Source organism: Cibotium barometz, chromosome 13 (assembly GCF_041138505.1).
Source record: "Cibotium barometz isolate CiBa-2024 chromosome 13, ASM4113850v1, whole genome shotgun sequence".
Classification (NCBI taxonomy): domain Eukaryota; kingdom Viridiplantae; phylum Streptophyta; class Polypodiopsida; order Cyatheales; family Cibotiaceae; genus Cibotium; species Cibotium barometz.
The window spans coordinates 10783198-10809728 of record NC_141058.1 but is presented as its reverse complement, the minus strand read 5'-3'; the positions used below and the strand labels follow the sequence as shown (position 1 = coordinate 10809728).

General features: G+C 45.5%; 2 protein-coding genes across 2 annotated transcripts; one reads left to right on the top strand and one right to left on the bottom strand.

The window, feature by feature from the left end:
• The first annotated feature begins 2324 nt into the window (after nt 1–2324).
• Nucleotides 2325–25483, top strand: LOC147632359 (calreticulin-3-like). The gene is made up of 14 exons (XM_086807184.1): nt 2325–2644; nt 2953–3060; nt 3160–3352; nt 3539–3797; nt 3885–3941; nt 4147–4194; nt 4286–4372; nt 4487–4544; nt 4660–4727; nt 4901–4996; nt 5112–5168; nt 5261–5386; nt 5510–5551; nt 25215–25483. Exons 1-14 carry the CDS (start codon nt 2527–2529, stop codon nt 25224–25226), a joined length of 1329 nt encoding a protein of 442 aa, XP_086663310.1. The 5' UTR covers nt 2325–2526; the 3' UTR covers nt 25227–25483.
• Nucleotides 10193–10970, bottom strand: LOC147632360 (uncharacterized). Its single transcript, XM_086806845.1, has one exon. It carries the CDS (start codon nt 10968–10970, stop codon nt 10257–10259), a length of 714 nt encoding a protein of 237 aa, XP_086662971.1. The 3' UTR covers nt 10193–10256.
• Nucleotides 25484–26531: the final 1048 nt, after the last annotated feature.

Genomic DNA, 26531 nt, shown 5'->3' with positions numbered 1-26531 from the left:
TTCGTGCGGTCAAGAAGACAACGAGATCGGCCGATATGTAGTTATTCAATTATTTTCCATTGTTATGCTCTCTTTTTTTCCCACACCTTATTCATTAAATTGTTTTTTTGTTCAATATGCAGGAAAGTGAATAAATATTTTAGCAGTCATTAAAATGAAAAATAGTACAATCCTTATAATTGCACATATATACAGTGCCCATATTAATCGACTTGGGGTGCACGTTACACGTGTCCGCATTCACATGCAAAAGGACTACATTAAGGTTATATTCAATAATTAATCAATGCAACCCCCACAAAAGATTTGGGGTGCATTGATTAATTATGTTATATTTGTTGTGATTTTTTTATGAATGAATACCATTAAAAAAATTTCTCGTTTACCCGAATTGTATTTATTCGGACTGTATTTATGCGGGATTAAAACAATTTTGTAGTTGATTAATACGATTGTATATATACGGAATTATAAGATTTATGCTATTTCTATTTTTTTCCCTCTTGTTTCTCCTGATTTTTAGATTTAGTTTTTTATTAAGCTATTTTTTTAAGTAAGAGTAGATTAATACAATCCATTCATACCCATAATGTATTTATGCAAAATTAAATCAATTTTGTAGTCGATTTATACGCGGAATGTATAAATTCAGAATTATAAGAATTGTGCTATGCGGACTGTATAAAAGCGGAATTATAAGAATTAGGCTATTTCTGTTTTTCCTTTTTTTATATTTCTCCTACTTTTTTAATTATTTTTAATTATGGTTTTTTTAAGTAATAATACATTGATACAGTCCATTGATACGTAGACTATTTTTATGCAGAATTATAACAATTTAGTGATATTTATTCTCCTTTGTTTTTAAAAATATTTCTCCTAAGTTTCTTATAAATCCCTAACAATTTTTTTAAACCCATACCACTCCATGTTTTTTCAAAAATAATTTAAACGATAATTGTTTGTATTTTAAACTCTCTTAAAATGCAGGATCGACACACTCAGATAAAAAAGGCAAAAAGCCAGAGACATCTGAACCGTCGGTTCACAAGATACCTAAATTCCCAGAAGACAAAAAAACAAGGCTGTTTGAAGTATCTGTGACAATAGGTATTGGGAATGGTGATATTAAATTGTCTTACTGGGAACCATTAGAAGAATTTGTTAGAATGGAATGCTTTAAAGGGCTTTTTGCTGTAGAGAAGGGGGGCACATTAAATCACTTACACTTTTAAATGGTAGCTAGTTTAATTGCGCCATCTTTAATTAGCATAGGTAAAACCATAAAGAGATACTTGAGGTGGGATATGTTTAAACCTCAAGGTGGTTTAGTGATGTGTAGAGGCCTTCGACATATTAGAATGCACACACTAGAAGGAATGATAGGCTACTGTATGAAGGATTTACAGAAGCCACACTTTAAATTTTTCTCGCACAACATCTCCATTGAAGAGATAACAAGAGGTAGATAGCTATACGCTTTGTATGGCCAAGCAGACTTAAAAAATAAGGTTTGCCTGTCCCTGTAAACTTATTTGAGAGAGCATATGTATATATGGACAACTACATAACCAATAAACTTGGAGCCTCATTGCAAAGCACACTTTTGAAGATGGTGTGTACTGGTAAATACTACTCGGCTGCCTCATGGATCATTCCCAAAACTGGTTCCGGCATGAACAAGCAAAGATCAGCTGGCTGTTTGGAAAGTAATGAAACTCCCTCACTTGACCCAATGTATCAACATCGAATAAATTTTCTTCTCCGATGAACCCACCAGAAGATATTTCAACTAGATGAATCCAGCACCTCGAGCTCAACATGAAGATGAAGCCAGCGACAATACCGAGGAAGAATAATATCGAAACAACAATGACCTCGGGACTAGAAACAACCCGATTGTGGTTGATGATGATGTGCCAGAACAACAACAAGAAGACTACAAAAAATCATATCTTTGTGTATATGAAAGGACTGCCAACTTCAAGAGATCTATTGTGGAAGGGCATAATTTTGTACCTCTATCACCTGAAGTATGTAAATATGTGGGCCTCAGTGAAGAAGATGGTTGTTTTCTATAGGTTTTTCGGTTTTTGATAGAAAGAATCTTCTATAGTATCAAATGTAGTGTCCCTTTTGTAAATTAGGCTTTCTGTTTGATGTATCGTCAGACTTATGTTTTGCTCTGAAATGTACATGTCTCTTTTCTATATGATGTATAGAGTTTACGTATGTCAAATTTATGTTAATTAAATCTCTTTTCAATGCCGCTACTAATTTTCGTCAAAAAAAAGTACTTGACTAAAATTTGTCAAAGGTCCCTCTGCTGTATTTTCACTCCCTTCTAAACCTTTGAACCTTAATACATCTTTTTTCTTTTGCACAGAAAAATAGCCAATAGCAGGATAGCGATGACGGATTGACACCAGAGGCAGCTATCAGGCACAGTAGAGTCAAGCTCGTCAAGCCGTTTAAGTGGCTACGAACCGTCTTTGCATTTGCTTTTTGATCACCCATCGTAACACCATGTTCCTCCCTCCTCCTCACTGTCCTCTTCTCCTCCTTCCCACCCTTTCCATCTTCTCTCTGCTGCTTTGCATTGGCGCCGGCAGAGCAGAGATCATCTTCGAAGAGCGGTTCGAAGGTGAGTTTTCTTTAACTCGGCCCACAATCAAGTGGGCATTTCTGCATTTTGTGTTTTGGGTCCTAGATCTGCCTCATTTTTGAGTTCCGTTGGACTACTTAGAAGCACTAGTGGGTCGGCCGTACAGTTTTTTGGGGGTAAAAAAACAAATAAAGTTTTGCACTTGAACCCACGTCTTAGGCTCTTTACACACATACCCTATTTCTGTGCATGGTCAGGCCTTGGACCTGTTCATCCTATTTCTGTGGCTTAGGTTTCTGTTTGACAGCCACATATGTGTAAAGACCCTTAATTTTGTGTTGTTTCAGATGGATGGGAGAACCGATGGGTGAAGTCAGACTACAAGAAGGGCGAAGGTCTTGCAGGAAACTGGCTGCACACAGCAGGGAAATGGTATGCTGACCCAGATAACAAAGGTAAGTTTTTCTCATCGACATTTTCAACAAGAGATGTGGGCATTGAGTAAGCTCAAAAGTTAAGAAATCCCGAGTCTGAATTGCATTTGGTGGACATAGGCATACAAACGTACCCCGACTCTCGTTTCTATGGCATATCTGCCATGCTTCCTGAATTCAGTAACAAAGGCAGAAACCTGGTGATTCAGTACTCTGTCAAGATTGAGCAGAAAATAGAATGTGGTGGTGCATACGTCAAACTCATGAGTGGCTTTATCAATCAGAAAAAGTTCAGTCGTGACACGCCATACAGGTAGCTGCCCACCATTTGCATGCCGATAAATATTCTGACTTGTTTTTTTTGTTACCAGCATATCCTATGGGTTAGTCTGTTGAAATCCTAAGCATTTCTGTTTTGATAAGTATGTACATAGTATTTGAAGACTGTGATGTCAACGGAAAAAGTATACTGCATTTTCACGACTCTGGGTTTTTGCAGCATTATGTTTGGGCCTGACATATGCGGCACAAGCACCAAGAAGATCCACGCCATTGTCTCATACAAAGGCCAGAATTATCCCATCAGGAAGGAGTTGCAGTGCGAGACCGATCAGCTCACACACTTTTACACTTTTATCATCCGGCCAGACGCATCCTACAGCATTCTTGTTGACAACCGTGAGAGAGAATCAGGAAGCTTGTACACTGACTGGGATATTCTTCCCCCACGCAAAATCAAACAAGTAAATGCAAAGAAGGTTGGTGAGGTTGAGTTTTGTGTATAGAGCTTGAGGTTTGGACGATCCAAGGTTTAGAAGTCTTTCATATGAGTTTGTGCTTTGCAGCCTGCCGATTGGGACGATAAGGAGTATATCTTTGATCCTGATGCTGGCAAACCTGAGGTCTTATTCATGGAACTTTGCATTTGAAACTGGTTACTTGTTGATGATGTCCTTGCCTATGTGCTTTGATTGGTTACTTGTTGATGATGTCCTTGCCTATGTGCTTTGATTGGTAAAACCTTATTTAAGAACATCCCCCCCCCCCCCCCTCTCTTCTCTCTCTCCTCCCCTCCTTTTATCTTGATTTTTTCCTTCCATTTTGTAGGGTTATGATTTGATTCCTCCTGAAATACCAGACCTGACCACAAAAAAGGTATTTGTTACCTTATGCCAAAATTCTTGAGGAGCTTGGTTGAATGTTCTTTTTTTGACTCTAAACAACAGAGGTTCCACTTGTACTTTAGCCTGTTGATTGGGACGATGCACAAAGTGGGGAATGGAGCCCTCCCCTTGTTCCCAACCCAGATTACAAAGGTCCTTGGAAAGGCAAGGTATTGATCTCATCTTACTTAAAGAGAGTTCAATCATTTATAGACCTGCTAATTGGACTATTGCTGCTTTGAAAATCTGTATTTTTGATGAGTGGATTGTATGCTGACAAGTAGAAAGTGAAGAATCCTAACTACAAAGGAAAGTGGAAGACCCCATGGATTGATAACCCAGGTGGGCTTTTGTAAGTTTTAGTACTGTTGTGGGAGTGTGCGTTCTTGAAGAACCCAAGTTCACTGCATTCCTCGGAACATCTAGCTCATCACTTTTTTTTTTCAATATCCTCCAGAGTTTGAGGATGATCCAGATCTCTATGTTTTCAAACCTCTGAAGTATTTTGGGATTGAGGTTTGGCAGGTGAGTGTTGATGTGCTTTCTTTCACTCTTAAAGGTTTATCTATTCTGCATTCCACTCATCTTTGACTCCTTTTAATGGTAGCTGCAGGGTTTGTTTTGATTGTACTACCCATGCATCATAGTTGTTGATTTTCCAGCATCATATGACAAAAAGTTGTATTGTCTTTGTTCAGGTTAAGGCAGGCTCAGTATTCGACAATGTTTTACTTTGTGATGATCCTGATTATGCCAAGCAGGTTGTAGAAGAATGGTTCAGTAACAACAAGGAGGTGAGATTAGATGATTTATGGATCAATGTGAAGAATGCAAGCTGGATTAACTGTTGATATAATGTTTTTGACAACTTCATGTTGGCATGTTTTAAATGACTGGATGCAATGGCAGGCTGAAAAGGAGGCTTTTGATGAGGCTGAGAAAAGAAGACTTAGAGAAGAAGAGGCGGTAATATGTAGTTCATTAGTTTGAACATATGGAAGCATTTTTAGAATGGAAAAGCAAAAAAACATAACATTGTATTTGCTGTTTCTATACAGGAAGCTGAACGGGCGAGAAGAGAAGGAGAGAAAAGGAGGCAGGAGAGAGACCGGGATCATGACAGGCGTTCTCGCCACAGGGACAAAATGCGTGAAAAGATGAGAGAGAGAAACCGGGCTCCCAAGGTTCATTTTTTGGCAATTTACAATGTCAAGATTGCATGTCTTTTTTACTTTCTCTCATCTCTCTCCTGATGTAAACCCTTGGTAAGCCATATTACACTAACCCAAGCTGCTTTTGTTTTGCAGAGGCGTTCAATTGATGATGATGATGATGATGATGACTACCATGTGAGTTTTTGACTGCCTTGCAATTCCCAGATACATTCCTGCCATTTTGTTGATAAGCACAAGCTCCTGCTGAACAACCCCGAGTATTTCTAGATTGCTAGTCGTTTTATTTTAGTCTGTTGATGAATGCACATGTGTGTTTTTGTGTGTGTGTGTGTGTGTGTGTGAGAGAGAGAGAGAGAGAGAGAGAGAGAGAGAGAGAAGAAAGAAAGCTGTAATAACGTCTACTAGAGGCCGAACTCGACCTATGAGACAAATCAATGTACAACTGTCAATGTCCTCTGGATGTCCAGAAAAAAAGGACAAAATGAACATGAAATAAACTATGAAAGTACTGAGCTAGTGGGGGGGTGTGATGGATGGAGCACTACTGCCAGAGGCTCAGTATGCAACCTATATGCGGTACGGTATACAAGAATGCAATGCAGATCTGTCTAGCTCCAACTAGTACCATAATGGGGGTGTAATATGTGATACATAGGCGATGGCAAGGCAAAAATCCCTTGGACCATGATCTACTAAAGACCGCTAATGAGTATGGCTGAGAGGTCTCCCTTAGCTATGTCACGTGGAAAGGTAGCTCGATGGTGATGGAGCATGTCCTGAATCTGGAGCTGATGAGGGGAATCGTGGCTAGCATCGGGGGGGGGGGGGGGGGGGATGTGGGCATCGGGCACGCTGGAATGTGGAGGCGCGGTCCAAGGTAACTCCTCTCGGGGTAAGGCGGGTCCGTAGTAGGCCGAGGTGGGTCCATGGGATCCACTGTATGGGTGTCCTCCTCTTGGGTTTGGAAGAAGCTAGTGATGGTTGGCTAGCGAGGGAGGGGTCGGGTGGTTGGGAAGCTCTCTCAAGAAAGTGTCCTTGTGTCTGTGGAGCTTGAGGAGGAAGAGCCCTAGGCAATGCTGGTCCGAGAAGTCAATGATCATGGAGAGTGGGCCAAATCCGTCATGGAAAAGCCTTATTAGGATTGTTGGTGGAGATGGCAAGCAACAACATGAACACGAGGGCGGACACATGAAGGGGAGAATGGCGTGGAGGAGGCCGAGCGAAAGAAAGGAGCGCAGGTGGGAGAAAAATGGGAATGGCTCAGCAAGGGGCACAGGTGACCAGCATTGCCTGGCAGTTGGGTGGCTCAGCTGCCCCCCCGCCCCGCGGTCCGCCCAGCTGGTTGAGCTCAACCATGGTGGCACCCTATCATAGGGTCTGTTGGTATGGGCGGGCCAATCAGGTGGAGGCAGCTGAGATGTTGGTGCGTGGTGCAAATCGTAGAGAGGTGGAGTTGGCGTGAAGTTCACAGCTGTCCTGCCTGCGGGTGCAAAGTTCATGGTGTAAACGGAAGGGCAACAGTAACACGGAAATCTTATCAATCAGAATTTGTTGACAATCCTTAGCACAAGAGGGCACTTTCGGTATCAAGCACATGCAAGACAACTATGGACAGTCCATAGAACTCCCACATCAGCCGGAAACAACCCTGCATCTTCACCTTTGTAAGCCCAATGGAGTGTGCAGTGACAAATGCAACGACGTGTACAAGAGATAAAGATAGAGAGAGAGAAGGGGGAGAGAAAGATGGGAATAGGGGTTTCACACGGTACACCACGCTGAGCGGGGAACAGGCCCCGCCCCCTCTTCAGGAATTTATTTCAGGAACAATCCATGGGCATCTCCAAGCCAGGACCAATACAACAAATGAATACAATATCAAACAAAGGTGTCGATGTCGAGATTGGGCTGAGGTCCATGTTGAGGCACAGGATAACTGATGCCGAGCTCACCACTAAGATGACCCACAAGAGACGTACACCAAGCTAGTACCAAAATCCAATGTTTGATGTTCCCAAATATCCACAAAAGCTCTTTGTTCTAAATCCAATCCGGACGAAGACAATTTCAGAAATGTTCAGAACTAGATAGTGTCTCTACAAGGTAACTCCCCTCCTTTAGGGTTTAGAGGAGTTGGCGATGCTCAAACATAATCCTCTGAAGGGAAGGATGCTGCAAATAGAGGCAGCGTATACCTACTGTGCTTTGGGTGGAAGTAGCAGCAGTGCTTTTAGGGCAGAGAGCAGTGCACAAGCAGCGCACAAGGTTGAGGCGGTGGTTGCAGATTGTGCACAAAGTAAAGAGCCAGTGGTGTAGGCTCTTCAGGGTGGCAGGCGGTGGTTATGCTGGCGCTTTTGGCGGCGCTGTGCTGCTAATTGGTACTGGTAGCGACGGGAGCAGTAGCAGAACCGGCTACAAGTGGCACAAGTGTAGCGCAGCTAGAGGGTGGAGGCAGTGCAGGCAGACAGGAGCGTTGGCAGCGCAAACAAACAAGAGCGCTGGCGGCGCACTGGGCAAATGAAGTTGGCGGCACTGTTGGCGGCGCATAGAGTTGATGAAGGGGGTGGCAGTGGCAGAGGCAGAGTACACCGACTAGAGGCATAGGGTGGCGGAGCGCCGATTGAGGAAGGCGCTGAAGTGGTGGAGCACCGGCTAAGAAGAGGCTAGAAGGGTGGTTGCCGGTAGAGATGAGAAAGTTAGGTGATGAGTCTCTTCTCCAAGTTCTCCAAGAGTTCTTCTATGATCCACCTAGAGGGTGCATGCTTCTTTAAATACTCGAGGGGATGCTTGCTTTTTTTAACCACGCTTTGCTTTTGCCTTTTTCCACTTGGCTTTTTGTTTTATTTTCTTGCTTTTGCTTTGCCTCCTTGCTTTTGCTTTAATAATAGTCAAAGTTCTTGATTTATGCTTTTACAACTTCAGGGCCTTGCTTTTTGGCCCGAAGGTACTTTTTGAAAAAGCGGCTTTTAGCTTTTTGATCCAGTTTGATGCCCCCTTTCCAGCGGTGGCCTTAGCTTTTTGGTCAACAAAGTTTGACTTTTTCTTTTTCCTGTTTTTTGACCTAGACGAGTGCTTTTTCCAATTCCAACTTTAGGAACCCTGTTTCCATGTGTCCATCATCCTGTCCATGTGTCCGGGCATGAGTTCTATCATGTGAAAAGAGCATGGAGGACCTTTCTCGTGTATGGCTCACAAAACAAGTCGACCAGCCTTGACAGGCTGTTTTCAGCAGTCGACCAGCCCTCAATAGCCACAAAAGGAAGCGACTAGTAGCAGTACACAAGCTTGTAAGTCTCCGGTCAGTAGAGAACGTGCCCAGATGAAATGACCAGCTCTTCTTCCTTGTTTTTGGACCTGACTAGCCGCTTTGCAGGGCTGTAAACCAGTCGGCCAGCAGTAGGGAAGCCTCAAGTAGGAGCCGGCGAGCATCTCCCATACACCTGGTGGGTGTTCGACGTGGTAGATGGCTGTAAACAGCCTGTAGGACCAGTTGACCAGCTCCCATGCACCCAGAAATGTAGGCGCCTACCACAAATCTGGAGTTTTTCTCAATAATAGAGCTCCTCCGCCAAGGTTGCATTTAAAACCCGTTTTTTATTATTTAGGACGTTTTGGACTTGCAAATGTTTCGAACCCATTTTTTATTTTATTTTTTGGACTTGCACTTGTTACTCTTTAGAAGAGGTTTTTTTCCTGTGTCCTTTTTGGCTTGCCCATTGGGAGGTCTAAGCGTTGGTTCTTCAAACTTAGCTTATTTTCATGTCATGTTATGGAACATGTTATGACAACCATAGTTGTCACGGTACGAAAATCCGATACCGTACGATACGATACCGTACGGGAATTTTTGGTACGATTTGAAATTTTCGGATACTGTGCGATAAAATACGGTTTTTTTTTAAAAACACTTACAACCTATGGAGCTTCAAGCTTCAATGTGAGGGAAGGTTGGGAAGGGAGGAGTCTACAGTGCTTGAGGAACCACAACATGGATATGTGTCTCTCCCAGTTGGATCTCCCGATTGTCTCCAAAAAAGAACCTGGATGGGTAATGCAATACCAAAGGTCTCCCAATGTACCGTTTATGACTAAGGGACCGTCCTTACACAAATACGAGGAGTGCATCTAGGGTGATAGGTTTAGGGACTCCTCTCTAGATCAAAATGGCCATGTCCAAATCTTCTCCCTCGTACATAACTTGAGAATCTAACTGTCTAGCCTACCTATACCAAGGATGTCCAAGTGATGTAGCAAGATTCTCTCATCCTACCAATCAAGTGTACACTACCAATCTACCTTGCCAGATTTTTTAGGTCTCTCAACAACCCCATATGGAATACTGAGTGGACACGAAAGTTGTGAAGTATTGCGGGCATTTGGGATCTTCGTTAAGCAGGGTTTCTATATTTTTTTACTAAAAATAAAAAATAAAATCGTACTGCACGACGAATGGGTTCGTACCGGTACGAGAAACAACTATGATGACAACACATGGATGATGATCCATATGATTTTAACATTAAAAAGTACGTAACATTTTTTTACGTACTTTATCAGTCGGCCCAACGTTCTATACCATGTACTAAACTCGTATCGTTTCGTACTGGGTTGCAGGAAACGTTTCTTGGTAGGAAACGGCAAGACTCGGGAAACGTTTGGAAACGCCAAACTCAATTACTAGGAAACGTCGGGGGTAGGCTCAAGTTTAAGGTAAAAAAACAGAAGTACAAATATATCTTTTTACAAAAAAATTAAAGTACATGTACAAATTCAATTATTGACAGGTAAGCACCATTAAAAGGTGAAAAACAAAGCAGAACAATGGAAGACCATCATGGCTGAATTTCATTAATCAATCATTCTACAAGATAGAAATTGTTTACATGGGAAGTACACCTTCATCTTCAAACTGATCCTCAAAACACTCATATATAGAATCCTCCTCTAATACATCCCATGCCTGGCATGGACCTGAAGAATAAGAGGGCTCTTTCCGTGATATGAGCCTAAGATTACTGTGCACAAAGACCAAGTCATCTGCCTTCGTATGACCCAGCCGGTTCCGCTTCATGGAATGTATGAAGCCATAGGTGGACCAATTTCTCTCACATGCTGAAGTGCTAGATACTTGAGATAAGACACGAATAGCCAATCTCTGTAACATAGGAGTACCTGTACCATAGTTCTCCCACCATGCAATAGGAGAAAGCTTTTGCATGTCCGCTAAAGCTGAAGACTCTGCAAAATCCCCCTGTAGTCCAATGTACTGTGACAATTGTGCTTTGTACTCTGTCTTCTCATCTTCATCTTTGCCCACCCTATCCAACGTCTTTCTCCACCCTTTCATCACATCCTTGTCCTTGTATGGTCGCTTCATAAACCACATTGGGTTGAGGACATAAGCTGTTGCATGAAGAGGAGAATGAAGCATTTCCCAACGCTCTTGTGCAAGTACCCGAATCTCCTCGTACTCGTCGTTGCTGTCTATGTATTCTTTCAATATCTCCTTGATTTTCTCTAGCATCTGATCAATGCCCTCATAAACCGTACCCATGACCGGTTCATCTCTATCCACCATACGAAGCATTGCCATGATCGGCCACAAGACCTTGACATACTTCTCTATGTCCTCCCAAAAAGGAGTAGACAAGAGTTGCATCTCTATGTGCAAAGCATACTCGTTGTTTCTCTTCCATGCATCCCACTCCTCGCTTGTGATTAGCTGCTTCAAGGGACTCTTTGTCAGAATACGCAGCGGAGATGATGACCAAATTTGGGAACACGAGCAAAAACGCAGGCAGAAAAACAGCACAAGAGAGAGAGAGATGTAGGCGTGTAACTCTGCTCTATATACAAGAAGATCCCGAGAAATGATACAAATAAGGCATGGGGGCTGAGGACCTATATATACCTCCCTGGAAGGGCAGTCGGCCAGCACTAAAAGTGTCCACGACTGAAGAAAGAGGTCCACGACTGCATAAATGCAATCGGCCAGCTATCTGATGCCCACGATTGGTAAAAGGCAGTCGGCCAGCAGCCCTGAAGCCCACGACTGATCAAGACCCAGTTGGCCAGCACTGGGGTGCTCCCGGCATCATCTGGCAGCCCTCCCAAGCCTCAGAACAAATGGGAAAAAATAGGGGAAAAATGCGGAGAGTGGGGAAAAATGGGAAAACACCTCATAAGGGCGGGCACACCCACAACAAAGGCCCTGGTGCATAAAACTAGACAGGAGATGACTTCTAACACCCCCTCTCAGCTCCTGGCTGTGAAACCAACCACTGGGAGCTGGGGTGCCGCCTGAGCAAATCCTGAGAGAGCGACTTCGTGAAGAGGTCCACCGTACTGTCCTCCGTCGAACAGAACTCCAGCAAGATGTCATCAGCAACGATCTGTTCACGAACAAAGTGCCTCGGGATGACCATGGGTTCCTCCAGTGGAAGCCCAAACCTGCAATGTAACCTCCTCCTGCTCTGTAAAACTGCTCCTGGGCCATAAGTAGATCTCCTCGTGTCCGGATCTCCTCCCCAAACCGAGTCACTCCTACCGCGGAGTCGGACTCCATCCAACAGTCCCCCTCCTGTGTACAAGAGTCCATGATCCTTCGCATGCCGCAGAAACCACAGGAAACGCAATCCTGCCTTGCAAAGAGACATCTGCAACCAAGAGCTCAACTGCCTCATTAGGAAGCTCCCGTCCAATCCGGTGTCCATCAACCAGATCAATGAACCATACAGCTTCTGAGTCACAGAGACATCACACTGCTCACAAGGATCAACACCTGTTACGGTGCACAAACAAGTCCTGGAAACCTGATGAAACCTGTCAACCACCCCCTCTGAATCCGGAACCACAAAGCCTGGAGAGACCACCTCCTTCTGCAAGTAAGCACCTGTCACCTGCCTGGCTTTCCAAAACAGGTCCCCGTGGAAAGAACATCCACAGCTACTGGAAGTTCTATGTCCCGAACACGACGAGACATCAGAGCATAAGTGACCTGTTCAGCTTCCTCTGACTCACGAACACAAGAACTACCAACCTCAGTACTGGAGAGTTCCTGCCAACTGCTGCCATCTACTGGTAAGCTATCCACCATCTGGTCTCGGAAAGCCTGTACCTGCAGCGTATCCACACTTGAGTAGCCATTACCAGACTGCCACTCATCACAATCCTGAGGACCTGGGAGAGAGAGTGATGAAAGCCTGTAGACTCCATTCTCCACTCCACCTTCCCAAACCACTTGGCCTGTTGCTTTGTCCCGGAGAGCAACAAAATGCTCATCAAACTCCACCCGTACGCCAGTCTTGCAAACCTGATGCACTGACAACAGATGAAAACCAAGTGCCGGAACATACAACACCTGGGAGGAAAGCCTCCCCCCTCTGCCATCGGGAACTATCTCCATCCTGCCCTCACTGTGAACTGGGATAGTGGACGTATCCCCAGTAAGAATATGACCAGAAAGCCTGCAGAGATCCTGTAAACCGGAACGGGAAGGAGTCATGTGCCTGGAAGCACCACTATCGAGAATCCACTCCCGAGTATCCGTTGCGGAGAGTCCTCCAATCTCCTCCCTGCCTGAAGAAAATGAAGCATCGGTGTCCATCACCTCCAGGTGCACAAAAGCTGGAGTCTTCATGATTGCTGAGGAGTCTTCACCCTTCTCGGTCTTCCGCTTGGGACACTGCCTCCAGTAGTGGCCTTTCTCGCCACAATCATTACAGGTCCTCTCTGCCTTCAGTTTCTCGCGGTCACTAACGGACATCTTCTCAGAAGACTTCTCCGACGAAGCCTTCCCCTTGCCCGTGTTACGGCCTTTCGACCGTTGGCCAGTTAAGGCCTCCGAACCTCCACCCTGAGGAGGGTTCGTGAATCGTTCCTCCTGGTCCAAGACCATGGGCACAAGCTCCTCCCACGTGATGGTGCTGAGCCTGCCACTGGTAATTAACGATGAGTAAAATGCTGAGTACGAAGAGGGCAAATGTGACAGCAACGTGATGGCCATGTCCTCTGACGATATCTCCTTCCCAGCCTGAAGAATTCCTGCTGAAGAGCGTGCAGCTTGTTAATATGCTCCCGCATCGTTGACGACTTTGCAGGGCTCATAACCCGCATCTGTACTTCCAAGGAAATCCTCTTCATGGGCGATACCCTGTTGTAAAGTGTGGCCAAATGCTGCCATATACCTCTGGCCAGCGTCATATGCTTTACATGATTAATTACCTGTGGTGTGCAATTGAGGAAAATAAACGAACGGACCCTGGCGTTGACGCGATCCCACATCTGCGTCTGGGCCTCCCGGTCCTTTCGGGTTGACGGTAACTCCCCTTCCTCTACTTCCGGCCGTGGAACACCAACAACGACGAAATCGGCGAGGTCGTAAGACTCCAGAACGGATTCCATCATCACCTTCCATATGCCGTAGTTGCTCCCGTCCAACTGACGGTCCACCGGGAACGTGGGGAGTGTCGGGATCTTCACATGTCTCTCGGCAATCTCTAACAGATCTGCCATAGCGGGGATGTACTCTGAAAAGGGTGGGTGGGTGGGAACAAAGAAGAACTGATACCTGCAAGTGGCTGTCCAGCAAATCAGCCCGCCTTCCTCTTGCTTCTCCTCTTTCCGAACAGTCCAAAACAGTCCACCAATCAGCCACAAAACAGCCCCCTCTTGCTCACACAAATCCCAAGACCTATCTAGAGCCTAGGGCTCTGATACCATGTCAGAATACGCAGCGGAGATGATGACCAAATCTGGGAACACAAGAGCAAAAACGCAGGCTGAAAAACAGCACAAGAGAGAGAGAGATGTAGGCGTGTAACTCTGCTCTATATACAAGAAGATCCCGAGAAATGATACAAATAAGGCATGGGGGCTGAGGATCTATATATACCTCCCTGGAAGGGCAGTCGGCCAGCACTAAAAGTGTCCACGACTGAAGAAAGAGGTCCACGACTGCATAAATGCAATCGGCCAGCTATCTGATGTCCACGATTGGTAAAAGGCAGTCGGCCAGCAGCCCTGAAGCCCACGACTGATCAAGACCCAGTCGGCCAGCACTGGGGTGCTCCCGGCATCATCTGGCAGCCCTCCCAAGCCTCAGAAAAAATGGGAAAAAATAGGGGAAAAATGCGGAGAGTGGGGAAAAATGGGAAAACACCTCATAAGGGCGGGCACACCCACAACAAAGGCCCTGGTGCATAAAACTAGACAGGAGATGACTTCTAACACCCCCTCTCAGCTCCTGGCTGTGAAACCAACCACTGGGAGCTGGGGTGCCGCCTAAGCAAATCCTGAGAGAGCGACTTCGTGAAGAGGTCCACCGTACTGTCCTCCGTCGAACAGAACTCCAGCAAGATGTCATCAGCAACGATCTGTTCACGAACAAAGTGCCTCGGGATGACCATGGGTTCCTCCAGTGGAAGCCCAAACCTGCAATGTAACCTCCTCCTGCTCTGTAAAACTGCTCCTGGGCCATAAGTAGATCTCCTCGTGTCCGGATCTCCTCCCCAAACCGAGTCACTCCTACCGCGGAGTCGGACTCCATCCAACAATCCCCCTCCTGTGTACAAGAGTCCATGATCCTTCGCATGCCGCAGAAACCACAGGAAACGCAATCCTGCCTTGCAAAGAGACATCTGCAACCAAGAGCTCAACTGCCTCATTAGGAAGCTCCCGTCCAATCCGGTGTCCATCAACCAGATCAATGAACCATACAGCTTCTGAGTCACAGAGACATCACACTGCTCACAAGGATCAACACCTGTTACGGTGCACAAACAAGTCCTGGAAACCTGATGAAACCTGTCAACCACCCCCTCTGAATCCGGAACCACAAAGCCTGGAGAGACCACCTCCTTCTGCAAGTAAGCACCTGTCACCTGCCTGGCTTTCCAAAACAGGTCCCCGTGGAAAGAACATCCACAGCTACTGGAAGTTCTATGTCCCGAACACGACGAGACATCAGAGCATAAGTGACCTGTTCAGCTTCCTCTGACTCACGAACACAAGAACTACCAACCTCAGTACTGGAGAGTTCCTGCCAACTGCTGCCATCTACTGGTAAGCTATCCACCATCTGGTCTCGGAAAGCCTGTACCTGCAGCGTATCCACACCTGAGTAGCCATTACCAGACTGCCACTCATCACAATCCTGAGGACCTGGGAGAGAGAGTGATGAAAGCCTGTAGACTCCATTCTCCACTCCACCTTCCCAAACCACTTGGCCTGTTGCTTTGTCCCGGAGAGCAACAAAATGCTCATCAAACTCCACCCGTACGCCAGTCTTGCAAACCTGATGCACTGACAACAGATGAAAACCAAGTGCCGGAACATACAACACCTGGGAGGAAAGCCTCCCCCCTCTGCCATCGGGAACTATCTCCATCCTGCCCTCACTGTGAACTGGGATAGTGGACGTATCCCCAGTAAGAATATGACCAGAAAGCCTGCAGAGATCCTGTAAACCGGAACGGGAAGGAGTCATGTGCCTGGAAGCACCACTATCGAGAATCCACTCCCGAGTATCCGTTGCGGAGAGTCCTCCAATCTCCTCCCTGCCTGAAGAAAATGAAGCATCGGTGTCCATCACCTCCAGGTGCACAAAAGCTGGAGTCTTCATGATTGCTGAGGAGTCTTCACCCTTCTCGGTCTTCCGCTTGGGACACTGCCTCCATTAGTGGCCTTTCTCGCCACAATCATTACAGGTCCTCTCTGCCTTCAGTTTCTCGCGGTCACTAACGGACATCTTCTCAGAAGACTTCTCCGACGAAGCCTTCCCCTTGCCCGTGTTACGGCCTTTCGACCGTTGGCCAGTTAAGGCCTCCGAACCTCCACCCTGAGGAGGGTTCGTGAATCGTTCCTCCTGGTCCAAGACCATGGGCACAAGCTCCTCCCACGTGATGGTGCTGAGCCTGCCACTGGTAAATTAACGATGAGTAAAATGCTGAGTACGAAGAGGGCAAATGTGACAGCAACGTGATGGCCATGTCCTCTGACGATATCTCCTTCCCAGCCTGAAGAATTCCTGCTGAAGAGCGTGCAGCTTGTTAATATGCTCCCGCATCGTTGACGACTTTGCAGGGCTCATAACCCGCATCTGTACTTCCAAGGAAATCCTCTTCATGGGCGATACCCTGTTGTAAAGTGTGGCCAAATGCTGCCATATACCTCTGGCCAGCGTCATATGCTTTACATGATTAATTACCTGTGGTGTGCAATTGAGGAAAATAAACGAACGGACCCTGGCGTTGACGCGATCCCACATCTGCGTCTGGGCCTCCCGGTCCTTTTGGGTTGACGGTAACTCCCCTTCCTCTACTTCCGGCCGTGGAACACCAACAACGACGAAATCGGCGAGGTCGTAAGACTCCAGAACGGATTCCATCATCACCTTCCATATGCCGTAGTTGCTCCCGTCCAACTGACGGTCCACCGGGAACGTGGGGAGTGTCGGGATCTTCACATGTCTCTCGGCAATCTCTAACAGATCTGCCATAGCGGGGATGTACTCTGAAAAGGGTGGGTGGGTGGGAACAAAGAAGAACTGATACCTGCAAGTGGCTGTCCAGCAAATCAGCCCGCCTTCCTCTTGCTTCTCCTCTTTCCGAACAGTCCAAAACAGTCCACCAATCAGCCACAAAACAGCCCCCTCTTGCTCACACAAATCCCAAGACCTATCTAGAGCCTAGGGCTCTGATACCATGTCAGAATACGCAGCGGAGATGATGACCAAATCTGGGAACACAAGAGCAAAAACGCAGGCTGAAAAACAGCACAAGAGAGAGAGAGATGTAGGCGTGTAACTCTGCTCTATATACAAGAAGATCCCGAGAAATGATACAAATAAGGCATGGGGGCTGAGGACCTATATATACCTCCCTGGAAGGGCAGTCGGCCAGCACTAAAAGTGTCCACGACTGAAGAAAGAGGTCCACGACTGCATAAATGCAATCGGCCAGCTATCTGATGTCCACGATTGGTAAAAGGCAGTCGGCCAGCAGCCCTGAAGCCCACGACTGATCAAGACCCAGTCGGCCAGCACTGGGGTGCTCCCGGCATCATCTGGCAGCCCTCCCAAGCCTCAGAAAAAATGGGAAAAAATAGGGGAAAAATGCGGAGAGTGGGGAAAAATGGGAAAACACCTCATAAGGGCGGGCACACCCACAACAAAGGCCCTGGTGTATAAAACTAGACAGGAGATGACTTCTAACACTCTTCACCTTCACCAATCTCTGCAACATCATGAAGTTTGAAGCAAATCGAGTATCACCTGGCCTAATAAGCTTGAGCTTGGAGTGTTTGCTGAACATGGCCCTTGTTGCATCATGATTCGAAATGAACTGCTGGACTTCTTTGCCTTGGGTGATAGCTCGATCCATCCACTCGATTAGGACCAAGTCCTTCAGTAGAAGATTCAAGCAATGAGTTGCACATGGTGTCCAAAAAATATGGGGATATGCTTGCTCCACCAAGTGACCTGCAAGCTTGCAATTGGCAGCACTATTCGTAATTACTTGCACCACATTGTCCACACCGACCTCCCTAATGATGTCCAAAAGAGCTTCTGCAATAAACTCCCCTGTTTTTTGGCTCCCGGATGTATCGATGGATCTCTTGAATACCACACCTGGAGCACTGGAGACAATAAAATTAATCAAGGGTCTCTTTGCGGTGTTTGTCCATCCATCAGACACAATGGAGCACCCAAAGTGTGGCCCTGAAGCCTCTACCCCCGAGAGACGACTGCAAACCCTGTCTTTTTCCTTGTCCAAGAGTGTGGTGCGAAGCTTCTCATAGTTTGGGGCTTTGTAACCATTACCAAAAGACGCTATTGCACCCACCATGTCATGAAAATAAGGAGATCGGGCATAAAAAAACGGCATACCACATGCATAAAAGCATCGAGCAACGGCCTCATCTACTTCCTCTCGAGATGCATTCTTGAACATACCTTCCACGGACGGTTGCATTGTAGGCTTCTTGTTGACTAGATTGTTGCCAGTCTTTTGCTTCTTGATAGCGCTCTCATGGTCTTCTCGAGTCATGTTTGCTCGATTTTCAGTCGACACCTTGCAGCACACTTGGATGCCTTGGTTCTTGATGCTGAGTAAATGGGCCCGTACTCGCAGATAGCAGCCTGCAAAATTTGTTTTGCAAAAAGAACATTCCCATTTCTTGCTGCCCCCCTTTCCGTTGCATTCTCAGTCACATACTTCCACAATGGCTCGGGAGCATGAGGTGCTTTAGGCTTGAAGGGCGTGATAAGGGGGACCACAGAAGAAGAAGAAGAAGAGAACATGGTTGAAATTGGAAGTTAGCAAAAAAGAGGGGCTCTTCTCCTTCTAAGCTTGCGGTTTTGCTCCGATTGAAGCTGTTTCGAACAAAGCCACTTAGGGACAGAAACTAAATTGATGCATTTGCATTTTAAGGCTCTATGGCGAATAGCATCTGCGAGAGTAAGGTGGTATTTAGGATCAAGGGGACATTTGCAAGGCTCGAAAATGATCCTTCTTGGCGCACAGTTAAAGCAAATGCAAGGAGGTTGGGGTGCACAGTTTAAGCAAAGGCAAGGGGGCTCCTCCTGGGCTTGCATGGAAAGGGGTGGGAAGGGGGGAAAGAGAGAGAGAGAGGGGGGAAGGAGAGAGAGCTGTGTGTGCATAAGTTTCTCACAGAGAGCTAACAACGTTGCAGGCTCAGCTAACTTTTTTTTATTATTTTAATTTTATTAAAAAGGTGCTTTTTAAAAAAAATCCACAAACGGGCTTTTAAAAAAAACAGGCTCCTCGTTTTCAAGGTTCACGATATTTCTACAGAATGTGTAGCGTGGAATGCTCTGGCTCACTCGTTCTCTTTGTGGGCTTGTGGGTTCATTAACTATATGCGCAGAGTGTGTGCAGGGCAACAAAATACGCTTTGAAGGCGAATCGTTTTTTTTAAATTGAGGGCCCGGTTCGTTTTTTTTTAAATTCGCAGGCTGTTCTTTTCACTTTTTGGCCTGCCACGTGTTTTTTAAAAAGACTCCTAAAATCGTCCGTTTCCTAGTCGTTTCCCGCTATAGGAAACGCGGAGCTGGTTGGGAAACGTGGAAACGACGTTTCCTTTCCTTCGTCCCACGTTTCTTGCAACCCAAGTTTCGTACGTTTGAAACTATCTTGTCCTCCGCCAATAATAGCTGTAAAGTGTGCTTTTTAGGTCCAGAAGGGGCGCTGCCTCCTCCTTGAAGATGGCCCAAATATTGTCTAGAACTCGTCTTTTGGCCACCACGTGTATTAAATAAGTCCTGCCTAGTGTGTACAGCTTATAAGTTGTTCGGTCACTTATAAGTGTGTGTGAACTTCCACCCATAATTACTAGTGTGTGAAATCATAAAGCTGTAAATTGGGTTTTTGGGGACGGTTACCACCTGCAAAACACATGTAGACCACTTGTCAATCCCAAACAGGTGTGCACATACATGTTCGCAGGGTGCCTAGGCGTCCCCGGCCCTATGGACAATGTAGGCAGAAATCTCAGGCATTGTCCAGGCAAACAAAACATGTCATCCATCAAGGTCATACACACACGAGTGCAGTTAGACTGGAAGAAACACCCATTTGCTTAGTTATATCAGCTAAAATGTCCAGGGCTCATGATCCTTCTGGAACCTTCCCAGAACATAAATATAGAAGATCTTCAGGATTGTTAGTCCCAGGGAATCACATCATGTCAGGCTCCATGAGCCATACATGTCAGTCCTCACAAGCCACACATGTACTATCATGTTAAGCTCCATGAGCCATACATGTACTGTCATGTCAGGCTCCACCAACCATACATGTATGTAATTGTAGGCTCCATATGCCACACATGAACAATAGAAAACAGAAGTTGAGGAATTTTGTGACACATGGCAATTCACGGAAAAGACAGTGACTCTTCAGCTTGACAGAGCTCTGATACTGTCACAAGTTGGGAAGGGGACACCCAGAATGATATTATAGACCAACACTTCAAATATCAATTAGAGCATGATAGCACAGCAGAAGAACCATAAACAATATTAAACACATCATTGAGTTGGAACGGCCGGCCCCCCGTAGGAACTTCTTTATTCACATAGAAGCTTTTACAAGATACCAAGGTGCGGGTGCATACAGCACCGGATTTTCCCACAAAGCATCAGCACAAATCTTGCCTAGATCTCAATCTAGAGCCAAGATACAAACATAGCTCCAAAAGCCATCCGATAAATTGTCTCAAAAAGGCCCCATAATCAGTCCTTACACTGTCCATAAAACAGCCCGGTACAGAGCCCAAAACAGCCTCGAGTTCTGTGCCAAATCAGCCCCAAAACAGAGCCATAAATAGTCCCAAAAGAGCTCTCAAATCAGCCCAATAACAGCTCCATAAAGAGTCCATAAATCAGCCCAAAAACAAGTCAACTAGCCCTGTCAGTCTGGGAGAAAGCGACCAGCCATCTGGCTGCCTTGGAAGAAGTTGACTAGCTCTCTGGCTGTTGTCTTGGAAGGAGTCGACCAACCCTGTAGGAGGTAGGGAGCAAGTCGGCCAGCAGAGTAGAGAGAGAGAGAGAGAGGGCTCCAGAGTGATGCACATCTCCAAAAACAGCCCCAATCCCTTCTTAAATAGAGTCGACTAGCTATATTTGCAACACTTTTCCCTTTTTGCCCAAAATAGCTGAGCTTGCCCAAAAATCAAGGTGGTTCCAAACGTAGTGAACGATACATTTAGTACGTCTGGAAAACGTGCTAAAAAGATTCCAAACGTAGTGAACGTTGCCCCCGATATATGTACTATAAACTTTTGAAATATGAAGTTTGAAGATTCATCAATGAACATTAAAGCACTTACTAATACTATACAACCTTTAATTTCAATTTTGCACAACTTAGAACTTAGTAACTTACAAGTCACAAGTGACAATTGCAAATGCAAATATCAATAATCAAATAAAATAATTAAACAATGAACATAAATGAAAGTGAGATGGATCATGCATAAATGATAAATCTGAAATCATAAGATTGTAGACATATGTCATACATGAATGATGATTCCTAGAGGCTAGGCACCTGAGCCCCTCAAACTAAGAGACTGGGCCTAACAAACAAAGCAAAGTCTATACTAGTCACCAAAAAAAAAACTAGTAACTATAAACTATAGTAGCATCTAGCTACTCATCTAAACCAGATGAGGACTCTGAAGAAACATCTCCATCCGTCAACATGTTACCATCCGAGTCATAGTCAAGCTCTTTGACCACCGGCACTGTAGGAATGGTGTCACTCGTATCTATGGGCCCCTCATCTAAGGGATCATCATCATCATCATGTGCAAGAGACTCGTGCTGTTGAGCTATCTGAGCACGGCCTCGCCCTCGACCTCACCCACCACGACGGCACCGACCACCTAGACTGCTAGTAGAAGCTCCATGAGCATCAGCATATAGAAATACTCATAGCTCGTGATCGAGCACGTGTAACCCTCCGATCTATGCTCTCAAGCTCTCTGTGGAGCTCTCGGTATATCTCCTCCTGCTCGTCTCACAACCGGTCCTCCCGAGGCTGAGCCTCCGCATCAGTAGTATAAGCGAGGAGCCTATCGAAGATAAAGGGATCCACCTGCCACATGTGAACATGCTGGTCCCCCAACAGTTGATGGGCCCATATGTGCAGGTGTATCTAGCTGCGCATCCTCAATGATGACTCTACTATCCTTACCAAGTTGTGATCCGATGAAGATCCGTGGGTTCTCCCACCGAATCTCATCAACCGCCTCCTGTGGTGCATTTGCACATGGTCCAATGCCGCCTCCCGTACCTTGGTCAACATGATAAATAACACGAGTGGATGTGCTAGTAAATATTCCTCCTCAATATTTGCACTTCCACACGCGCGTGTTGGAGCGACCGACACCTGAGGTGTTGGGTGTGCCTTGAATGATGGTGTGCCTTGCCCATACGGAACTCGGTGCACGAGGCATCTATGGCATATGCACAAAAAGCAATCAAGAAAATGGAGAAATATCAAGACGAGTCACGACTCCGGAGTTTTAAAATATATTTCAAAATTCAAGCACAATACGAATAAATAACGTCTCTAAGAGGCTATAGTGGCCTATGAGACCAAAACTGAGAGTACATCTGAAGTTGGTGTCTCATCAAAGAGAACAACTAAATGAGACTAAAAAGTACAATAAACTGATTGTCCTACAATTATAAGAACAGAAGTGTAAGACTCCAAGATGATACTGAGTAGAAAATACTGAAAAATGTATATCAGGTAGATCCATGTATGCTGATCAGTTGAAGTGTTGCCCTCTCCTTAGATCAAGTATCTCCGCCATGGGGCTGTCTAGAATGGAGAGGTCGTAGAAGCGAGGTAGGCGCCTGTGATGCTGAGCAATAATGGCTCTGATCTGGCGATGGTGAGGATGCCGTGGTCGGGATCCTGGTGGGCATGGCTGACGAGCATGACATAAGATAACTGCTCTATCAGTGGTGACTCCCTGGGAGCGTGGTCGGTGCCCTGATGGCCCAATGGAGGAGGTATCAGGAGGTGTGTGGGCTGGGTTGCTGGTGCCGAAGAAATCTGTCAGGGTCCTCTGTCTAGGTACATCATGGCTCAGCCTCCTGTCTGCCAAGAGGGTCTCTCTGTGTCTCTTGAGCTCAAGTAGAAACAATTCCAGGCATCTCTGATCCTCAAACTCCATGACCATGCGTAACGGCCCAAAACCCTCTCGGAAGAGGCAGTGATCTCCCTCGGATCTCATATAGACTGTACATCGGCAAATGTAGTGTTCCTCTGTCTCTACCTCCTGGTAGCATAGCTGACAAATGCGGTCATCCACGATCTGATGCACATATCGCCCTATCTCAATCCGCAGCTGGTGCTACCAGCACGACCAGAGAAGCAGCGAAGCCCAACACGAGCGCCCACCGCCGAACAGAGAGAGCTGCACGCACGTAAGAAACAGAAGAAAAAAAAAGGTGATGTTGACGTGCGTTCGCCCTTTGTTTTTTAACCTATATTAATCAAACTCCCACGTTCACTAACGTTTCCAAACGTTTCAATCGATGTAAACGTTTGGATCCTATCCAAACTGCATTTGGATGCAACCTTGCCAAAAATATCAACTTTTTAGCTTTTCTTGGTTTGTACTCCCAAGTTTTAGCCCAAAAATATAAACTTTATGCTCTCCTTGGCTTGTACTCCAAGTTTGTCTAAAATATCAACTTTTATGCTTTTCTTGGCTTGATGCCCAAGTTTCATCTAGGCACCTCCTGTCCACCTTTCCATGCCCAAAATAATTATATGTCCAGTCCGTCTTTAATGATATGATGGTGAATGGCTGGGTGCTTTTTCCTGACCTCAATTTTACCATATACGGATGTGCTCACTGTGCACTTAGGTAGTCAAGCTGGGTCACAGCCAGAAGCTCTGATACCAATATAACATGCAATTGGCTAGATCGTGTAATGCACAACAAGACCACCTTTATGCCTTTATGTAGTGAGCATGAAGCAATCCACTTTAATCTTTTACAGACAAGAGGTCGAGTGAGAGAGAGAGAGAGGTTGAGAGAGGTCAAGAGAGAGAGCAGAGATGACACCAGATTGGGTCCCAATATACCCACTGAAGGGCCCGGCAGCGGGCCCCTCCCGCAAGCAGGAGTATTTGCTTTATTACTTTGGAGAACTGTTACAATGCAGAGAACTTACTAAGAATTGACTGACGGAGACTGTCAAATGGAAGGACATTGTAGACCGGACGTGTGCTGAACCATCAAGCAGTTTGAAGCCGCTCCGGATAGCCTCATGCACACCCAGATTTGCTGAGGGAGATGCACTACTGAAGGCTGACTGCTGAAGCAAAGTTCGGGGCTGCTTGTAGACTGAAGCACTAGGTGCTTGGCTGATAATTATGCATGCAAAAGACCAGGTCTTTAGGCACACATATCTGCCCTGTTTCTATGGCTGAAAGAATGATTTATGAGATAGATTTATGCAATGGTCTAGGGGCTACTTATATACCCTCTCAGGCTGCTGGTCAGTGCTGCAACTGCAGTCGGCCTGCTTCAAAAGCCCACGACCTGAATAAATAAGCATTAAATGCTGGCGCTTATCTCTTGTGTGAGTCCTGGCTGCTGGCCGACTACCGTTACATCACCTGACTGGCTACCCATCATTAGATAGGCTGCCGACAAGAGCCTAAAGGCGTTGTATGCCTATGAGGTGTGGCCTATGGTGCCTGCAAGCTCAAGGTTCATAGGCTGGTCCTTCCAGAGCTGGCCTAGAACTTTAATACCTCTGTATGCTGTTGTATCTACTTTGTGTATGCTCCTAAAGGACTGACTTCTCATGCCCTAACCTCAGATGACCTAATTGCTTGTTCTCCAAGTGGGTAAAGGGACTGACCCTACACCTAAGGCTGGGCTACGTAGCTTGTGCCTTACATGTCCCATATTGGGGCTCACAATGGGGTCACTACGTACGACAAATGTTCCTAAAAGAAGTACTAATTTTTTTGTATAAAGTATAGCGTTGATGAGCGAGTGTGTCACACTGCACCTCAGTGCATGGTGCATGTGTGTGAGAGAGAAGAGTCTTGGGGCTCAGTTTATTAGGCATGAGTTTAGCCCTTGTCTTCTTGCTTGAGTTGCAGGCTTTCTAGTGAAGTTAGCGTTTGAGGAGAACACAATGCAGAGCTACACATTCTCACTGAAGTGTGTTAATATGGAACTTGAACGCAGGATCTCTGGAGCCTGAGAGAGAGAGAGAGAGAGAGAGAGAGAGAGAGAGTGAGTGATGTCCGTCGCTCACCGTTTCTTTCGTGTGCAGGATGAGTTGTAGTCTACTCTAAAGCGGCAACAGCAATTTCAATGGCTATAGGCCAAAGGCAGGGATCCCAGATTCAGATGCTTTTTACTGGCAATTAGATCTTGTGAAGAGTGACTATTAATTTATAGTTGGAACGCTAATTGATGGACATTTTGGTTACCTAACGAATGGCCACAGTTGGTTATCATGAAATTTACTTGCATGAAAAAAAACTCTGAAGCTATAAGGATCTTTGAAGGTTCTCTGAGCAATATTTACCATTTTGAGTGTCCTAAGAGTGCATGAAAAGGCCTCTAGTGTAGTTTCTTGTCTTGTGGTGGTGTCAGAGAAACAAGGGCAAGAGTGATTGTGTGGTGCAATAACATATAACAAGTGCCCGGAAAGTGGAACAACATGGACATAAATGAACTCTTAATTGATAGGCAAGCTGCTGAATTTCATGAAGTACATGAAAAAAGAGCATAAAACAGCACCAAAGAGCATTTAATTTTCACAGTCGGGTTGAAAGTTATTTGTAGTATTTGTCCCTTCTAATCTTAATGCAAAGGTGTGCAGTGCCACGTGTAAGGGATGTTCATATGTCAGTATATATATATATATATATATATATATATATAAAATCTAATTAACACTTACATAGTCCCTGTTTGTTGCCAATGAGCCATCTTCCTTGGTTGTGGGTTGACACCCACCTTTTGAAGTAGATGCTCAAGTTGATCCCTCAGCGGTGCCTTTGTAAATGTATCTCCTACATGGACAATACTGCAAAACGAAGTCCTCATTCAAAACCTTCACTCAAGCTTGAAACATTGGGTTATTGGCCATATAGCCAAGTAGCTTTGATTGTCACACTTGATAATGGCAGCAATATCTTGACCACATGCCATCTCTTCAAGTAATCTTTGGAGCCAAACAACTTCGCAAGTGGCAACACATGTTGCTCTATAATCTGCTTCAGTTGATGAAAGGTTTCTTATTGCATCATGAAATGAAACAAAAGCCTAGTGAGGAACAATATCTAGGAGTGACCTTACGGTGCGAACAGTACCAGCCCAATTCGAGTCTGTATGCCTCTATAAAAGGGCTCCTCTTCTACACAAAATACCATAAGTTTGTGTACCTTGCGAATACTTGTGAATTTAGGGACTAGCTCTCCATTGGTTTTGCTTGAGGTTAGAGACTAGCTCTCCATTGGTTTTGCTTTACTGAAAGCTTGAAGTACCTCCTTACAATATCGCTATTGAGAAAGAAAGATTGAGTTGGGTTGTTGCCAAAACAATTCCATCTTGAGGAAGAAATGTAGAAAATCAATCTCGC